This window comes from Mangifera indica, chromosome 13 (genome assembly GCF_011075055.1).
Source record: "Mangifera indica cultivar Alphonso chromosome 13, CATAS_Mindica_2.1, whole genome shotgun sequence".
NCBI classification, from domain to species: domain Eukaryota; kingdom Viridiplantae; phylum Streptophyta; class Magnoliopsida; order Sapindales; family Anacardiaceae; genus Mangifera; species Mangifera indica.
The window spans coordinates 9,545,231-9,559,507 of record NC_058149.1 but is presented as its reverse complement, the minus strand read 5'-3'; the positions used below and the strand labels follow the sequence as shown (position 1 = coordinate 9,559,507).

Sequence of the window (14,277 nt, the reverse complement as noted above, 5' to 3'; positions counted from 1 at the left end):
CTGTTCAATATCGGTTTCGAACCGAAACCGTCGGTTCTGAACCGGGGCCATGAACCGAAACCGTCGGTTCCGAACCGGGGCCATGAACCGGAACCGGCGGTTCTGAATCGTGGACGAACCGTCCTGTTACGGTTTCGGTTCAGGGTCCTTATATTTTCGAACCGTGAACCGGCGGTTTCGAACCGAAACCGACGGTTTATGAACCGTGGCCAGGTCTACAAACAGGATGAAGCTTGTTCTTGGAGGGGCTTAGTTCGGGTTTGTCGAGCCTGGAGAATAATTTGCTCATGTTTGACTCTCTTCATAGATCAAAAGCTCATGTAGACAAGCCGAACTCGACTTAGGCTTGTTGAACTTATTCGTTTGAATTTGGTTCCCTTGTAGCTTGTGTGGTATTGTTTAAAATTTTTTTAAAAATATTTCAGCTTAGGTTTGGGCTTAAGTTCGTATATGTCATATTCAAGTTCATTCGAACAAAACTTATATCGAATTCGAACAAATTTATTTTGAATCCAACCCTATTATGCCACTTGAAATATTGGGAAAATTTTAGCCAAACATTAATAATGTAAACGGGAGAGCATAATTAGTATGGGTGTAGTTAGAGCCATCTTTGGAGCTACAATAGGTGTATGGATGAATGAATTGACACAAATTTGTGATAGATAAATTTGACATAAACAAAAATTTGAAACTCAAATAGACAAACTTGGAGTCCATCCTAAAAAATTTTAAACTAGAGCTTAACTAGTCAAGCTCAATTCAATAGGCTCGATTTATCAATCTTGCATTGAGTATAAAATATGGATGTCTAATTTTTTTAAATTAAAACTTAGCCACTTCTTAAAGGTTGATAAAACCAACATTTAACTCTAAGGTTATATCAATATAAGCAACTAAACTTCAATTAAATATAATATTACTCTCGTTCGGAGTCTTCCAACAAAATTATAAAAATAAAGCTCAACTTTATCAATCGATAACTTAAATTTTAATTTGTAATATCTTTCACTTAATACTCAAAATCAACCAAAAAAGATTATTACATCTAGATTTTAAGATCAATTTTAACTATATCATTCACAATTCATTTAGAGAATGATTGTCCATTGTTACCATAAGAAATGAAGTCCAAAACTATGCAATTAGCGTAAAAATCTCGAGTGTAGAATTGAGTTAGCGTAAGTAAAGGGTAAGTGTAAATAGTTTATGCTACGAGAGAATTACGTAATTCTCTTTCAAGTATTTAAAGAGTAAATGAAATATTCTTGAATAATTTTCTCATTCACATAAGCAATACAAAAATCATGCAAAATCTTGGGAAAACTTAAATCTTTGACATAATTTTGCTTTTCTTTAATCTAAAATGGACTGTGGTATATTTTATATTTTATTACAGTAGGATTGATCAAAATGTCTAATGTTATTATTTTGATTTGATACAAAAAACAATAAACAAAAACAAAGGGTGTCATAGTGAATTATATTAGAAAAAAAAAAGGTTAAAATGTATCTTGACATGACATATGGTAGATTGATTAAGTTGTTAAGTGACCATCAACATATTAATTTTAAGTAAACTACTGTCCAAAAAAGCTCTAAAACCTAAGAATGTATAAATGAAATGTATCACAACATTAATAATGTTAATGATATTGGATGTTATATTACCTATTTTAAGGAGATATCATAGCTTGTTCTTTTATTTGTGATGGTTAATCCAAATTTGATAAGAGTATTTCCACTTCATAAGTGGTTATAACTTACATAATGGGGCAATAAATATGATCGGTGAACCAACCAATCAAATTCAACGAGAAAAATATTGTTCTCTCTTAAAGATTCTGATTGAAGTTTAGCTCATCTAAAATGATACAAAAGAGGGTGATGAATTCCTACGAATTAGTACGAAGGAGGTAGTATGAATCTTGATGTTTATGCATATGATAAACTTGTAGGATATGCCATGTTTAGACTTATTGGAAACAACTGAGGATTGGAACTATGGATGGAAAGAATAAATTTCAAATTGGAGTGCCTTCAATTGTGTTGATGAAATAGAAAATAATCCAATTGATGAACCTGAGTTTGAAAAGACAAGGAATGTTAATAAAAGTGTCAAAGGTATTAGAAGTTCTCATCGTTCAAGTTCAATTACCATGCACATGACATGACACTTGAAACCATGACTTCTAATCATAAATTTGAGTCATGAACTCGAATTAAAATGAGTTAAGTTGAATAATTTTTTTATACAAGATGAACTCAAACTACCTTTAATTTGGACTCTTTTAACTCAAATTAAATAATTTTTCATTGAAACAGACTTGAGTTAAGGAGTGTTTAGACTTAGCTCGATTCGGTTGGTATCCATCCTTTAACCAAATCAAAAAATGAAACAAACTTATATTATATATAACATTTTTATTCATCAAGAAAAAGGCCAAAAGACTCATTTCCACCCAAGATTTAGTGTAAATCCAAACTCACACTCGTAAATTTTCGAAAACTTAAATACCTATTTATCTATTAAATTTGATTATTACTATAAGAAGTAAAATTGTTATTTGGAAATTTTATTTAAACTCATACTAGGATCATCCTTAAGTTTTGAAATTTTTATTTGTGCTCTCTAACCTCATATTTTCCAAGTTTTAAAAATTAACTTTTCCCCTTAAGTCTAGGGTTGCAAAACTCTTATTTTTTTTCTCATATACAATCGTCTCTTGCTTTCTAGAAAATTTCAGTTTCACCCCTTCTCTCTCCCTTAGTTTCTAGTTCTCCTCTTAGGCCACCATTTGTTGTCTCTGATCATCGGCTCTCTCTTTCCCAGTCACTCTCTCTTCCCTCTCCTGTCATTTTTCATCTGAGACAAAAACTATTTGCCTTTGTCTAAGGTGAAAACAATTGAAGAGAGAAAAAAGAGTGATTAAGAGAGAGAGAGTTGATGACCGAAGACGGTAAACAGTCACTAGAGAGAAGAACTGGAAACTGAGGGAGAAAAAAAAGGTGAAATTGAATTTTTCAAGAAAGTCAAAGGGCAGTTGTACTTAAAAAAAAGATGAGAGTTTGTAACCCTAAACTTAGGGAGAGAAAATATAAAAAATATGAGGTTAAGAGACAAAATTAAAATTTTAAAATTTAAGAGTGATCCTAATATATAAGTGTAAATAAAATTTTTAAATAATAATTTTATTTCTAATAATTACAATAAAATTTAATAAATAGGTATATATTTAAATTTCAAAAGTCAACGTGTGTATGAGGTTAGGTTTACACCATCCCTACATGGGAACAAGTCTTTTTGGCGGGAAAAGGACTATTTCCCATCCAAATTTTAGCCTAATTTCAAAATCATATCTACAACAGATGAAAAACCTAAACACTTATCCATGAACTAATTGTCATCCAAATTTTCAGTTAGAGATAGGGGTAAAATCGTTATTTTACTTATAAACTATAAAACTTTGAAATTTATATTATTTTATCATGTAGATTTTAAAAATTAACACTTCAACCCATTCTCAAAGTTGAAAAATTTAAATTTCACCTCTAGGGTTTGTTTTTTCCTCTAGCCACCATTATTCCGACTAACGAAGATGAAACTTGGACAATAAAGGGTCGTCCTTCGTTGTCCTTGACCTTCGTTTCTTTCCGATCGATAGTTGGTTCCCTAAGCCATTGGAGATGAATCCTGGAAAGGGAGGGGAGAAAGTGAAAATTTTAAAGTTTAATCATAGGAGAAAATGTGAGTTTTTTAAACTAAAAAGGGGAAATGATATAGCTTTTTTGGTTTTAGGGTTTATGGGTAAAATGATAATTTGACCCCTATCTTTAATTGAAAATTTGGATAGCAATTAGTTCATAAATAAGTATTCAGATTTTTTATCTGCTATGAGTATAATTTTGAACTTCGTCTAAAATTTAGGTGGGAAATTGTGATTTTTACCTTTTTGGCCCAAGAAAAAACATGAAAACCGTGCAAAGAAGCGAGAAGTGGACATCACGATTTTTTTATGTGCAAAACGGCACTTCTTTCTCAATGTATCAAGCCAATTTAAAGGGCCACCAACAAAACAAAACAGAAAGTAAAGGTCAAGACCGAAGAAACAGAAGGAAGAACTTGCTTGATGTTGAATTTGATTTTTGTGGCTCAGTTCAATGGAGACCGTTGACGAAGTCAAACTGAAGACCGGAGTAGAAGAAGAGGGTAAAAAGGAGCCCGAGGTTGTCCAGAACAACGTCGGCAAAGGCGGAGCTGCTGGATCAGTTGATTTGCTGGCAAACTTAACCAGTAACTTCTTCAAGTATGATTTTGATTTTGTATTTTCTTATTAGTTTCTTAGATCTATGCAATTTTTATTAAGATGATTTTTTTTTGTGTGTTTTGATAATTAGAACAAGTATTTTGGTCATAAAATTGAGAATATTTGTTAATTTTACTTCAGTTTTTGAGATGAACGTAGTATATTTGAATGTATTAAGACTGTTTGAATACGACAACATACGGATATTTCTTTTATTTGTGTGGCGGAATGAGGTAACTAATTAATGCCTCAGAGTTTAAACTCAGAATTTCATGTTGTGTCGGAAAAGATATTGAAGTCATGCTAATTGAACTCTGCCAGAAATGAATGAAGTGTGTATGGTGTGTTTTTCACTTACTGTAAGGCATTAGCACGTTTTATAACTTAATGAAGACATATAGATAGTTTTATACACACACACTAAAGTCTAAATAAATTTGAATGATTTTTTTCTCAAAAAATATTCTTATGCAAATTTATTCATCCCTGCCAACTTTTTTATCTCAATAAAATTCGAGTTCAGAAACTTTAATTTATGCTTCAACAAATTGTTAGATTTCACATATTTTTTTAGATATAATAAAGTTTGTATTTAAACAAATTTCCATCCAACCCTTTAAAGGATATGTGTCAAAATGTTTGGGTTAGATATTTTTGGTGTGTATGATAAATGCCTAATAATTTACCATTAAAAAAAAAAAACTTTTTAATTCAGATTTAGGTACTCTAGTCTATTCAAATATCATTTGATCTATTCAGATATTAGATAGAAAACAGATACTAAGCTAATGAAAAAAAATGTGTGTATTGCACAACAAAGCAAAAATTATTGAAAATTAATGGTAACTTTTCAAACCTGAATTAATAAAATTTATGTGGTTTGGCAAGAGCATTTCTAATGCTACAATTATCAGATTCACTGAATGAAATTTCAAGAATTCTTATTATTGACACTGTTAATAATAAAACTACTCGCCCTATCCACATAAAATTGAAAGCCTTTTGGACTGGAGGTGAACCCTGGATTCCCATGATTAGAGGTGCATGCTCTCTTGATTATTTTTTTTTCTGTCACATCCCAAAAATTTGTTTATTAGACTCTAGACTGGGGTACTGGGTTCACATTATTATTCTGAAAGCAGTAATTTTTTTTGGTTCACTTGAGTTCCAAATTGAGTTGCATATGTTTATTTGCACTCTTAATAAAACTATGTATATACACTTTTGAGTACATAGTTGATGTGTCACCATGTGATTGGATGCTTTTAAATTAAAGATAAAATAACACTCAATCAAATGATGATACATCTGTTGTGTACTCATTTGTATACCCAAAAGTGTATACATGTAACATTGCTCTTTTACTTTTACGTCTATTATGTATCCTTGCAAATCACCTTTTTATGCTGGATGGCTTGTAAGCTCTTTGTTGTGAGTGGCATTGCGTCCTTTACTTTACATCCTATTTACTAATTGCATTTTTCGTCTTCTTTTATTTATTTATTTTTAAATTTTGCACACTTAGTTGGTGATCATTGTTGCAATGCTGTTTAGTTTTCTATTGGCAGTTAGTTGTGCAAAGAATCTTTATTGATGGTTAGAGGAATGTTCTTTTCTGGCACTTGCATGATCTAGTTTATTAATTAATGAACCAGGAACATATTTGCTTTAACATGAACATTTATAACTGTTGATTTTTAAATGAACATGAGACCAAGTGACTGATAATGCTAGTAATAGTGTGGCTGATGTTGGTTATCAACTGAGTGGTACTATTCTGTGGATTCCTGCTTTCTAGTAGTCATCATGCGATTTAAACGTAGACCTAAAATTAAGTTCATACTAAAGCTGGTGCTACATGCTGCCATTGCACTTATTCAGGTGGTGGACTTGAAGAGGGTTTGTATACTTCTCTGTGTCTGTCAGATGAATTTGATTTCAGAGGATAGTTGAGGCTTGGTTCTGTGTGTGGCTAATATAGGTAGAGAACTAGTTTAGACTGTGGTTTTGTTGATTCTTGAGCAGTTTGGTGGTAAGTCAAAAATAAAAGCCTGTATCAGTGATAAGCAGTACCTCTAACAGCCTGAGGCCAGAAAATGATTGTATAATTTGTCTTGAGGTGACATTGTTTATTTATGTTTCACCATGGTTTCATAATGTGAGTAATTTCCCCAGATTTCTTGCATTCGAAGGATGACTAGCAGATTCCTTCTTGTACATAGAAATGGTTGAAAACATGGGACTAGGTATTTTCTCAGTCATTTAAAGGAATACATTAGAAAAGGGATTATCCCAAAATAAATGGCTCTCTGACTTGTAAACAGTCAAATCTTCTGTTATTATGTATCTGCTTCCCTCTGAATGCATGTGAGGCTTCCATAATATTGTTATGTGAATTTGTAATGCCTTGTTTCTTGTTGTGACAGGCCTACGTCAATGCCAACATCTGGAGCAAACAACAATCCATCTCAGCTTACGATCTTCTATGGTGGAAATGTTTGTGTATTTGATTCAATTCCAGCAGAAAAGGTTTGTTCTCTAATTTAAAGCTCAGAAGAGATTGATATCTTCAGAAAATAGATCTCATTTTAATTGTTACTATCGCTTCCGTGCTTAGGTTCATGAAATTATGCTTATTGCCACCGCTGCTCCTGCCGCCGCTACTAACTCTGGTGACATGGAAAGCATTCGTACCAACTCTCGTTCCCCTTCACCAGTTCTAACAAGGTCTCCCTCACTGCTGAGTACAGCATCACCTTTGGGTTCTCCACAGGTGGCCTCACACCCTATGCAGAGGAGTTCTTCCTTTTGCAAGCTGCAAGCTGGTACCATTGCATTACTTGACAGTCACATTTTCTGTTGAATGTGGATATTCTATTGTTTTTGTTTCATGGTTATTGTAATCTAACTTCTCATTATATTCTCCGTACTGCAATCTCTGTCGGTACAGAATTACCAATTGCAAGGAGACATTCCCTTCAGCGGTTTTTTGAGAAGCGTCGAGACAGGTAACTTCTCTGACAATGCAATCTCCCTCCCTTTACTTTCCGTAGGCAAGAAAACTCCTGACTACTATATTATCAGGCCAACTTATATTTCTGTCTGTATCTTTTATAGCACATGAGATCTGTGATTAAATGATATTAGAGCTCTATTATCATCTATTGTATCTGGAACTATAATTGATCTTTGAGGATAAAAGTCATTGTCCTGCCAACTATTGTTGGACTACGTACATGTAATGTCTTCCATTATGTTAGGCATTGAATAGTAATAAATTTGGGATTATTGATTTTACATTGAGGATTAAAGTAATTTTCACACTATTTTGGAGACTGACTCATGCTGAAGTCATTTTGTATGGATTATGGATATGGAATTTCATTATAATCATCCGAATTTCGTCTTCTCTGTATCTTCCTACAGACTGGCGAGCAAGAATCCATATCCTGCTCAATCTGGGACAAAAAATTCTGACAATGCAGCAGCCAATCTCAGTGCTGGAGATTCGGCAGATGCAGCTTACTTTGAAAAATCTACCATGCCTCAAGAAGAATTACAAGCTAAAGCTGCAGCTCAGACAAGCTGAATTTAAGCTTAGGACGTTGTAGTAAAAGTTAGACCATAATGGTGATAACATGTGCTCAATTTCTCAGCTGACCGAGAGGAACAGACAATGTTTCATGGTAGGTCAATTTGAGTATGTTTTCTCTCAATGTTTGTATACGTAGTTGGCCTTGCTTGTATTAATCCAAAGGCAGTTGAAATGTCTGACTTCTTAATTATTCATGTCTGATGTTTGTCTGAGAATGCCAAACTTATAATCTGTCACTGGCTGTTTTGAGAAACGGATATTCGTGTATTTGTCGGATGATTCTATCATGTGTTTGTTTGTGTGCGGAGTATAATTCGAATCAAATAATGGAAGTTATTAGTGTAAACTTTTTCATCAGTTATTTGCAATTTGGTGGTGCATTCGACATGACCGGCTGAGCAGTCGGAGATTTTCGGGAGTCATTCAGATCACGCCCTCGATTTCAAATCCACAAATTCTTATCTTAGAATTGAGCGCTGTCACTTGACAAACATAAAACGGTGAGTTCTGTGGAAGAATCTTTATTTCTAGATAAAATGCTACTTCTGTGTTAGGATATTCTTAAGGCCAATTCTGTAAGATTCATTCCTAGTATGGCTAGCCTTGCCTTCATCAACCGATGCAATTCCTTTAAGTTATTTCTTTTATTTTAAAATCATATCAGATTATACAAAAATAACAATCAAAGGGGTAGTGTGGGGCCAAAGCTCACAGAACAAAATTTACTGCCTGATAGTGGTATGAAAACCATACTACGAACAAACACAAGAGCAACAGAGGTTTGTGCACAAGAAAAGCTTGAAACCTAAACATCCACGTTCAAATCAACTAAACCGAAAAATTCTTTAAAAAAAAAAGCCCACCAAGTTACCACATAGACAGGCTTGCTAACTCTCCACACCTCAGATTACTGTCTGACTTACATTTATGCATTTTAGTGCATACTACGCATGATGCCATGAAGGTAACCCCCTGTCATCACAAGGGACACAAGAGACACAACACCGGCTGGAAATACCTTGCCTGACTTCTTGAAACGAGAACCCATCACTACCAAAAGCACAGCAGACAGGCCTAGAAATTGAACATGACAAAAGCAGTTAGGTTGATCATATGACTAGGTGGATCAAAAAAGTGACAAACTTATCTTATGGTGAGACAAGAATATAATTCAGGTAGGACATAAAGTTAGTACCAAAATGTTAAGAAACTACAGCATCTGTGTACAAGAAACTAAAGGAAATGTCACCCAAAGTTACTCCTGCAATCTAGAACTACCATTCCGGTCAAAGTATAACTCTGTGGCCTTCAACAAGTCATGATAGAAACTATATTGACATAGATACAACCTTATTAAACATATGAAAGGTATGAATTGATAAGTGAGACCAAGAACCATTTGTAATTAAATTGAAGAAAAGCCTGATCTTTATTAATAGAAAAAGTAAAGATGAAAAAAAAATACTACCAATTCTACACATATTTGTTAATCTATTTGAATGCATTACTGGGTTAGAAGCCAAAATTAAAGATGTTCACAATAGAAGATGTTCCAATCACTGCATAAATTTGAACTCAGATATCAAATCAGTCTTTGAACTCAAATCAGGTTGTATATATATACACAGATATTGGAATTGAAAATTCTAATATATATGGATCTAATTAGATTAGCACTAAATCTCACTTACCCCTAGGTCATATGTTAACAATTATCTTAGTACATATAATATGGTAGGAATAAACAAACATTTTCATAAAACTCCAAGGAACTTTCTCATTCAGAGCAACTTATCAAACATATTGAAAGAGTTCTGGTATCTAATACTGCATATCCCATAACCTAATCTAATGGTTTAAACCATTCTCATAGAATCATTAAATTAGAGTATTTAGCCTTACCAAGCCCTATGGTCGACGCAAGAACTGGTTTAGTGGGAAGCTCTGTATAAACATAATATAGCAGTGCGGCAGACACTCCTCCTGCCAAGAGTGACTTCTGGCTCCCACTTTTCAAATAGCCCATAAGACCACCCACTGCCAATATATAAAATACAAGAAGATGTAATTACTACATATGCTAGTAAGGAAGCATACACATAATCAAGATTCAAATAAGTGTACAGCAAACAATAAAATAGATTTGACCAGATTGAACAACACACAAATCAATCAATAGGTAAACATACAAATACCATTGCACTGAAGTTTCTTAATTCATCCTCCAAGAATTATTCAAGGGCCTCACAATTAAACAAAAAACCTCAATTATAAGCAATTAGGAGAGAAGTTAAAGGTTTTCAGAATACAAATACAATCACCTACATACAATCTGAAGAATTAATACTTGGAATAACTTAAAAGATAATTGCTCTGATACCATGTGAAGCAACCGAAAAACTTTGGATTCAATATATGATTTACACTTAATTCCCTGTTTCTGAAAACAACACATAAAAGAAAATTTAGGGAAATGTGTTTGGTTGAAATGCAGGAAACCAGAAGAGATAGTTATTCCCTTTTTAAAAGAATTTTCAACTCTAAAAACAAAAAGTTTGAATCAGATTAAAATTAAGAATTCTGAGATTCGAGCTTAGTTTCTGAAAGTTATTTTCCATCAAAATCCAAACTTGTGCCTAGGCTTTTAGGTTGACGAAATAGCAAATAAAAAAGTGGATTTTTCTAACCAGAATGCACATCACCAAACAAACTTAGAACAAAAAGAAATCAGAAACTAATACATATTCAATTCTACAATTAAACAAATAACAAAAGAAACATTTATAAATAATTAAATAAATAAACCTCCAACAAGTGCAGCATAACCCAGAGTCAGTTTTTGAGACATAGACATCCCCATCTTTTTCTCCCCACTCGATTCACCTTCTCCTCCTTCGTTCTTACCCTCACTTCCCTCACCTCCACCTCCACCACCACCACCACCACCACCTCCGCCGCCGCCGCCAAACTTCTCTCCACCGCCACTGTCGCTTCCGCCTCCAATATCGGGCACGATCTCGCTCCCGTCTTTTACGGTGTCAACACTATTGGTGAGAATAGTTGAGGACTTCGAATCAGATGAGACCACTCCGGCAACAGTGGCGATCCTCTTAGAAGAAATGTTAAGTCTCTCATAGCTGATGTTGTTAGAGTGTCTCACTACAGAGGGCCCGATGGAGAGTCCAAGCTTGGGCTGCAGGAGAAGAGCAGACTGTGTTACACTTAACAATAACTCTGCCATTTGTAATTGAAGTTCGTTTGACTCGATCGCTTTGTTTTTGCCACCTTCGTCTACTTCTACTTTCTTCTCGAAATCAAAGGCGGATGCCAACTAAAAGCCCGACGGTTTGCTCAGCCCAGTCCAATCAGACAATCAGCCATGTTGGGCTTTTCATTCTCTCCTATTTTGATTACACTCTTTAAAGGAGTATTAATTAATTTAACCATTATTTAATCAATGCTGTACAATTTTAATCCTTTTTTTTTTAAATATTATTTGAATATAGTCAAAACTCTAATTTAATATTCGTTTTACCTATAGTTGGATCTAAACTGAGTTTGCTTTGACTCAAAAACTGACTTGGTTCGATTCAAATAATTTTAGCTTGAATTTGAATCGAATTCGAGTTAGAAGGGTTGACTCGTTTTAAAACCGAACCAAATTTAAGTTAGAGAGAGTTTGATTCAGTTTGACTCTCGAACTGGGTAGATGATTTTATTTGATTCAAACTTAGCTCATAGCTCATTCGAATTATGTTCCATAATTCTTAAACGACGTCGTTTTATCGAGGAGTTACAAATTCGAATAATGAATCTGAGTTACATATTCGAGATATGGATTTGAACTATAAATTCAAGTTAAATTCGAATCAAATTATTTTCATTCAAACTTAACTCAAACCATTCTTAATATTAGCTCAACGAACTCGAATCAAATTATTTTTTTATTCGAATCAAACCCAAGTCAAGAGGTGTTCGAGCTCAGCTTGGTTCGTATTCACCCCTAGTTTTACCCTCATCCCCAATCTTAGAACCTCATAACCTTAGCCTCTTAAACTTATTTTCATCCATATTCTTAATTAAAAATCAGTTTAAAATCAAAGAAATTTTGCCTCAAAATCATCTTAATCTAAGTAACATTTTATCATATTTTTTGATGCGTTTTTTAAAGATTTGAAATTAAAAATACAATATTTCTTTTTATAGTAATGAATTCTATTTTGTTTTCAAATTTATATTAGAACAAAAAAAAAGTCTAGTTTTTTTAGATTAAAACAAATATTTCTATTTTCATGAAAAAAGTAGGCAAATAGGAGTCGAGTAGATAGATAGGTGTGATACTGTTTAGGGGTATGCATATAGGTGTGATACTGTTTATAAATATTGTTTATAAATACTCTTCAAGGGTAGGTGGGAAGGTATAAGGTAGGTGAGTACTATCCACAACTGTGTTTATAGTAATACCGTTTATGAATATACGAGTAGATGAGTAGATAAGAGATAGACGTAGAACTATTTACAAATACTATTCATAGAGTAGACAAATAAATGTGGTAGGCAAAAATTGTTCATAGGCAGTGTTCATAACTACTATTTATGCTATTATTTTTAAAATAAAAGAGAAGAGTAAAATAAGTGTGAAGTTAGAGTCCAAATTATCTTCACATAATGCAAAAAAAATTGGTTAAGAATATAAGGCATGATTAAAAAAATAGTTAAATTAAATAATTTCCCATCTTGAAATCCCTTTTAATACCCATAATAATCATCTTAGATTAATTAAGTTTTTTTTTATACTCTTTTTTTATAAATATTATATTTAATTAGGTCTTTTCTTGTACAGCTTACCCATTTTCATACCATTTTTTTCCCGCTAATTTTCCCAACTTTTTCCTTTTAGTTTTGCAATTTATTTTTCATCCTTAGATTTATATTCATCCCTTCATATGATTACCTTCTTTATAGTTTTAAATATATTTTCATAAAAATAATTAAAATAAAATAAAAGATTTTATAGATTATGAAAATTTAACATTAGGGTTTATCTAAAAATTAAATAAAAAAGCTTAACAACAATATATAAAATAGGTTCAGGGTAAAACTAGAATTTATTATTAATAGTAATTATTGTTAAAGCTAAAATCCTCGAGACATAATACATATTAAAAGTAGGGATGTGAATCTTAGGTGGGGGCTTAAGGTGAACGGTTTTTTGCTCTCATAATTTTATTATTTTGTTCCATCTTTAAGTTTAATTGAGATCTAACATCTCATACTAACACTTATATCAATTGATGTGGTAATGGGCGAGATCATCTATCTCGTTATAATTCAACCATGTTAGCCCTTAAATAACAAAAAGAAAAAAAAGAAATCAAACTTTTTTTTATCCAATAAAATTGAAACCCTAGATCATGTCTCTCACCCATCAATTTGACTTTTCAACCATTGCCAACTACCATCTTCCACCACCACTTTTGACCATTGCTTGCTCTACTTTTTCTACCACTGTCTAATTCGATACAAAACACACGCAACTTAGGCTTTAATCACTATCACATCATTTGCCTACTACCATTACCAATGTTAATTTTCCTCTACCACCACCACTAATGTTTTAAGGTTTTGTCCCTTTGATTTGATTTGTTTTGTTTTGTTTGTTAGAGACTAGTAAATATAATTTGTGATTTGTGATTGACGAATTACTATATTTAAAGTCTTTCATGTTCATTTTGGTTCTAAAAGAGGAACAAATGGTTTGAAATACTAAATTTATTCTCCTATTAAATTTGTTATTTTCTTATTGGACTACATGTTTTGGTTAAATGGTTATATTTCCAATGAATATTTTGAAAATCTAAAGACTTGGGCTTTTTTATTAGGTTAGGGAAGATTCTAATCTCTTTGTCATTAATGAAGTTGGTAAAATAAGATTGTTTAGTTCATTATTCTTCCCCACTTGTGGCTTCTGTTCCAATTCCAAAATCTAAATATGATATATCTGCAAGTACCTTTGTTAAAGGTAGTTATATTTTTAAAAAATTTATAATTTTTAGTAAATACACTTGTCTTAGATTGTTTTGGAGTTATATATATTAAAAATCACATTTGTTTTCATTTTGTTGGCGTATTTCATACATATATATTGGTTGTCTAACTGTGAAACTAAAAAGTTCTAGTTAATAAAATGAGTTATAGAAACCTATCTGAAACACATTTTTCTCGAGAACTTGTAATTTTATAGAATTTTTAAAGTTGTGTGAAACATTAAATTAGGATGATTTTGGAATTTATTGTTAAATTCTTTGCCCTTATCTTTTTTTTTTTTTTTTGTTTCTAAAGAATACATATGATTATGTTGCCTAGCTTTTGCAA

General features: G+C 32.5%; 2 protein-coding genes across 2 annotated transcripts; one reads left to right on the top strand and one right to left on the bottom strand.

The window, feature by feature from the left end:
- Positions 1-4,030: 4,030 nt before the first annotated feature.
- LOC123194733 (protein TIFY 3-like) lies at positions 4,031-8,248 on the top strand. Its single transcript, XM_044608107.1, has 5 exons — positions 4,031-4,307; positions 6,734-6,836; positions 6,925-7,132; positions 7,258-7,315; positions 7,734-8,248. Exons 1-5 carry the CDS (start codon positions 4,162-4,164, stop codon positions 7,894-7,896), a joined length of 678 nt encoding a protein of 225 aa, XP_044464042.1. The 5' UTR covers positions 4,031-4,161; the 3' UTR covers positions 7,897-8,248.
- Positions 8,249-8,610: 362 nt separating this feature from the next.
- On the bottom strand, positions 8,611-11,204 carry LOC123194732 (protein FATTY ACID EXPORT 2, chloroplastic-like). The gene is made up of 3 exons (XM_044608106.1): positions 10,708-11,204; positions 9,805-9,939; positions 8,611-8,976 (listed from the first exon to the last, which is right to left on the bottom strand). The coding sequence occupies exons 1-3, from the start codon at positions 11,141-11,143 to the stop codon at positions 8,837-8,839; spliced, it is 711 nt and encodes a 236-aa protein (XP_044464041.1). The 5' UTR covers positions 11,144-11,204; the 3' UTR covers positions 8,611-8,836.
- Positions 11,205-14,277: the final 3,073 nt, after the last annotated feature.